Consider the following 5,164-nt stretch of genomic DNA (forward strand, 5'->3'; position numbering starts at 1 on the left):
GAAAGAGAGAGCGCTATCATCTAAGATGTGAGTGCACCTTCCACTCAAGTTAGATTTGTGTTTGCTTTGAGCTTAAACTGAATAGCGTAGCACTAGGCTCCTGGCACACTAGGAAAACTTCTAGTTTCTTTTTAACTGGAGAAAAAATACATGTTGCGCTACGCGATGACGTGTCACACCATCGGCACCCTGCCTTTTCAAAATCCTGGATCCACCCATGGAGCTGCCTTCGGTCCGTGGAGGCTTTGGGGCTGCACTTGGTCTCCCCAAGTTTGCTGGACCATGTAGTTCCCTCTTGCTCTGTGCTCCTGTGGCCTCAGTCTGCTTCTGCCTCGGCATACGCCAACCTGCACAGTCTCCTCAACCTGGCTCCTCAATCTCCTAGGAAATATGGGGCATGCCCTAGAAACCCAGTGCTGGGGGGTGAGGGGTGCATGGCTATGACTGGGGAAGACCTCTGGGCACTCACCAGCTCTCCCCGGCGCTCACACCCAGGTGCCTGGACCCAGGCACACTCAGCCATAAAGACATAGCGTGAGGGCAGGGCAGTCCTAGCGCCTGTATGCTACGTGGGCATGCTGGTACGAGAGTGCAAGGGACAGGGAATTGAATCCCTGCAGTTTTGGTGAGCAAAATTATGTGTTTTTATATCCCTTAGTACTACAGCAGGCGCTGGAGGATGCCGTCATGGAGAAGAGCCCCTTTTCCAGCAGCCAGCAGAGACCAGGGCAGCCTTTAGGCTGCTCTAATTGCCACCAAGGATCTGACCGCCATGCTGTGATCCCAAGATGCCCTTTAAAACAAAAAGTGTCTTAAAGGCATTTTCAGGCCCCAGCTGTGCGGAGCAACCTGCTCTAGGGGGGTCTCTCATTAATCATAGAGAATTACAGAGAAGTCCGGCTGGAAGTGACCTCCAGCGGTCATCTAGTCCAGCCCAGTCCAAACCACCCCAGATAAAAAACCATAATCTAAACTCTCCATAAGACTACTCTCAGCCTTGACACAGCACGGACCTAACACCCGAACCTCCGCGGGTAAAGCAGGGGACCACGGCTGTGTAATGCAGCTAAGGGCAATGTGTGCATTAAAGACTATGGATCCTGGAGGATCCCAGGGCTTGAGAGGGGATCTTGACAAGTTGCTGCAAGGGTTTCAGCTGTCAGGGGTCCAACGGTGCCAACCGCCCAACAGATACTTCCCTCAGCCTTTCCCAACCAAGGGGCCGCTCACCGCCCTCGGGACCCTGGGACAAGTTGTTGTGCAACTCTTGCTCACGATGTCAGCAATGCCCCCGGCTCTGCCCCGCCGCTCGGGGGGACTTCCCCTGGCAGGAAATAGAAAAGCCCAGCAGCCAACGTGGCCCACCCGGCAGCGAGCCACGGGGCAGGCAGGGTATAAAAGGGGCTGCCCCTGCACTCCCAGAGCAGAACTGCCCTCCTGCTTCACATCCGCGTGCAGCATGGAGACCTGCCTGCGCCTGCTGCTGCTTCTTGGGGTGGCCACGGCTGTGGCCACCGCCCAAGCCCAAGCCCAAGCCCAAACCCAATCCCAGTCCCAGGCAGGCTACGAGGATGCTGTCACCACCGCCGTGGACATCTTCAACCAGGAGTCGGGCCTGCCCCAAGCCTACCGGCTCCTGGAGGCTGAGCCCCAGTCGGAATGGGTGAGTGCCCCCGGGACCCCCGCTCCCCGCTGCCGGCTCTTGCATTAGCCGCGCTTCCCAGCCCGCCTGTTCGGGATCACTGCTGATTTTCTTCCAGTGCTTTGTGCTGGGCGCTTTGCAAACGGGTGCTCAGAGCCCCTCGCAGTCCCGGCACGCAGGGATGAGGGGAAAGCCACAACCAGGGGGTCATTTGTTTGCAAGGCGCCTTGATTTGCCAGAAGCAGCATGGCAGAAGTGGGCATTTCAAGAGGGCTTTAATGTGGGTGAGTAGCAACCACCGAGACATTTCCTGTTGCCCTGGTGTAACCGCTTCCTAGTCCTTAAGAGCAGCTTGTCTGGCTGCCAAGGAAGCATGTGAAGTCATGCACAATTAGGAAGCCTAATGGTACAGCAGCAGGGTGTGCGATACAAGCAGCTGGGTCTAACTCGCCCTCTGTACGGTACAGCGCCTAGCGCACATCAGCGTGGCTGGTCACTGGCCCTCCAAAGCCATGAATTGGCCCTAAATTGAGGGGATGCACACACCATCCCCTCAATAGTGGCGTTGTTGGTTGTAGCTGTGTTGGTCTAAGCACGCACCAACAACAGATGCTCCCTGCACCTGAAGAAGGGCGTTTGTACCTGAAAGCTTGTAAAGAACAATTTTTCCTACTATTTAGCTGGTCGAAGAAAAAATATCACATTTACCCAACGAACCCTGGCTGCCAACGAATGGCATGCATTTTGGGGCTGGGGTTGGGTTCTTTGCCTTCTAGTTTCTGCACTTTCGAGGGTAATAGCTGCAAGCTCTTTGCTGAAACGGTGGAGGTGAGAAACAACAGACCCCTTATGTAGAAATGGGAGCTGAGCTTCTCATGCAGCCACAAGACCCCGGGAGCTGGGGCTGATAAAATCCCCAAACCGGGCAGCTCTGCAAAGGGGTTCAGGTCTTGGCTGGCCTGAAGGAGCGTGTCCCAACTCAGATAGATGAATAAGATCTCCTTGTTAGAAAGAAAGGGATTTGTGAAGGCCTAGGAAGGCTTCCAAAGGGAAACCTTGGATTAAGAGCCCTCCCTGCCTCTCATCACACCATGGATTTCTTTTTGGGTAGGACGAAGAGATTCAATGTGAAAAGTCTTGTGAATTCATTATCAAGGTTGCTAATTGCTTGCTAAGTGACAGCATTGCCTCTCAGGTAGTGTGACCCAACGCATTAGACGTCCACTGCAGTCTGGGGGGATCTCATGCCAGGCTGCCAAAGTTGGGGGCATCCCGAGCCACGAGCCCCAGCCCACAACCTCAGCCCCCAGCTCCCAGAAATACAGACACGGGGCTGGGCTGGGTTAGTCAGGACTAGATGACCTGTTGAGGTCCCGTCTACCCTACTTTCCTAGGATCCCATGTCTACGACATGACCCGGCATAGAGGGGCCAAGACCTGCCTGCAGGGTGGTCCTATATAAAGGCTGGGTAGGAGCTCATCTGCCTTGTCCTCTGACTTTCTCCCCAGAACCCGTCTTCCCAAGCTGCTCAACCGCTGAAGTTCTCCGTGAAAGAGACGGTCTGCCCGATAGCCCAGAAAGGCAACCTGAAGCAATGCGACTTCAAGGAAAATGGGGTAAGGCGCCGAGATCTCCCCTCTCCTGGTCTCTCTATCACCGACCACCAGGATCCAGCCCTTCCCACCCAGGGCAGTGCCCAAGCCTGGCTCAGGAAGGAGCGTGCCGACCTCTCGCTGCACTAGTGACCTGCGGGGCATCATGCGGCAGTCCAGTGCAGAGGACCACAGTCCAGCTGTGGACAGTCCCTTGGGTTGATGGGGAACCGGGGACCACAGGAGCAATGGGGTGGAAACCAGAGTTTTGGGCAGCCCTGGGAGCTGCTCCTTGAAGCTGGGGTGTCTTGTGTCTCCTTTGCAGCTTGTTAAAGACTGCTCCGGGCTCTTCACCGCTGGGAAAAAGCCCCCTGTCACTGCTGTTAAATGCGAGGATACATCTCAGGAGGTGAGTCACGGTCCGAGGGTTTACCCCGTGGAGATCCCGGCCCGGCACTTCACGGCACTGAATGATCCCCGGGCAGAGTGTGCATCTCCATCTGCCGGGAGCTCATGGACCAATGCCTCCTGCCCCTGGCTGGATTCACAGATCCACAGAAAGTTGTGGGTTGGATGGGACCTCGTGAGGTCACGATCTAGGATTTGAAAAAGGGGGGTGCAGAGGATATGGTGTGCCATCACATATCACATAGCACCTCTTTTTATCTAGCTAAAAAGAAACTAAAACCATAAGCTAGTGGCCTAGGGCTGTATGATTCAGTTTAAGATTGGAGCAAAAACGAATATAAATATATTAGAATGTGCATTCATTTGCTATATCATATACTATGTATAAAAACCACAATAATCTAGGCAAAAATCATAGACAACGAGGGTTGAACGGACCCCAGGAGGGCGCATCTAGTGCAACCCCCTGCTCCAAGCAGGACCGTGCCCAGCTACATCATCCCAGCCAGGGCTTTCTCTAGCCAAGTCTTAGACACCTCCATAATCAAAAGGTGTTGCTTCATTAGTTCTCCAGTCATTAGAATTAAATGGACATCCCTTTTTCAGATTCGGAAAACAAAATCTAGCCTTCTTGAGCATCTGGACAGTGCATTCGGTGCTTCACTGGAAGTTATTTCCACACCTGAGCTGAAGTTCACCCGAGATAATATTTTCACCCCTGAGTTAATGTTTCTAACTAGAGTTAGCAGCAGTCTGCAGGGCTGTGGGATAGGAGCTCCCGCACCAGGAGCAGCAAACAGACAGCAGAAATGCAGAAGAAAGGCTAGTTTGATGGGTGCAACATCGAGTCCATTGAAAAGGAGAGGGGGTCGTTAACATGGGCAGAGTGAAGAGTGTAGAAGGGATCAGGTAGATTATAACGAGCCAGGAAGTCAGTGGACTCCCTCACCGCTGCCTGCCTAGAAATGCAGCTGCCACGGCCATGCACTTGGTTTTCAACGCTGGGTAGAGCAGGGATCACAGATGGGCATCTTTAATTTTTAATTTGCATGTCCCTGCTCACCCTGCTGCCTTCTCCCTGTCTTCCAGCCCGAGCTCGTCACGAGGAGGAAATTCTGGAAAAAAGTTCTTAATGGTGCTCTCAAAATTGCCCCTTTCCTTTTGGGATAAGCTGCTGCCGTCCCGCTAGCTCCAGCCGGGGATCCCGCTTGCAAGCATCGTTGGAAACAAGGCCCCTGGCAAGCCGGAGAGCTACAGAGCTCCTGTTTCTCCTCCCCACAAGCTGCTTTTCCACCTCCTAATAAATTCTTATTCTGGAAACTCAATATTGTTGTCTCCTTTTTGCATAGGGCGGGAGGGGCCAGAACAGCTCTGAGTCCCCAGGCTTGACCCTCAGCCAGTAAAAGACCCCAAGTGTGAATCCTTTTCCATCCCCCGCAGAAAGATATCCCTTGTCTTAGTGCAACAGGGGTCCAGGCACTACTATGGGCGCTTGTACACGTGACAATATATGTGGTCCAC

At 53.7% G+C, this 5,164-nt stretch overlaps 1 protein-coding gene across 1 annotated transcript; it reads left to right on the plus strand.

The window, feature by feature from the left end:
- Positions 1 to 1,421: 1,421 nt before the first annotated feature.
- On the plus strand, positions 1,422 to 4,956 carry LOC102373900 (cathelicidin-related peptide Oh-Cath-like). Its single transcript, XM_006026411.3, has 4 exons — positions 1,422 to 1,663; positions 3,152 to 3,259; positions 3,561 to 3,644; positions 4,733 to 4,956. Exons 1-4 carry the CDS (start codon positions 1,460 to 1,462, stop codon positions 4,811 to 4,813), a joined length of 477 nt encoding a protein of 158 aa, XP_006026473.1. The 5' UTR covers positions 1,422 to 1,459; the 3' UTR covers positions 4,814 to 4,956.
- The last annotated feature ends 208 nt before the right edge of the window (positions 4,957 to 5,164 follow it).

This window comes from Alligator sinensis, unplaced genomic scaffold (genome assembly GCF_000455745.1).
Source record: "Alligator sinensis unplaced genomic scaffold, ASM45574v1 scaffold1298_1, whole genome shotgun sequence".
In the NCBI taxonomy this organism is placed as follows: Eukaryota; Metazoa; Chordata; order Crocodylia; family Alligatoridae; genus Alligator; species Alligator sinensis.

Coding starts and splice junctions, on each gene's coding strand:
- LOC102373900 (XM_006026411.3), top strand. CDS start 1,460: ATGGAGACCTGCCTGCGCCTGCTGCTGCTTCTTGGGGTGGCCACGGCT. Junction 1,664..3,151: donor CTGAGCCCCAGTCGGAATGG/GTGAGTGCCCCC, acceptor CTTTCTCCCCAG/AACCCGTCTTCCCAAGCTGC. Junction 3,645..4,732: donor GCGAGGATACATCTCAGGAG/GTGAGTCACGGT, acceptor CCTGTCTTCCAG/CCCGAGCTCGTCACGAGGAG.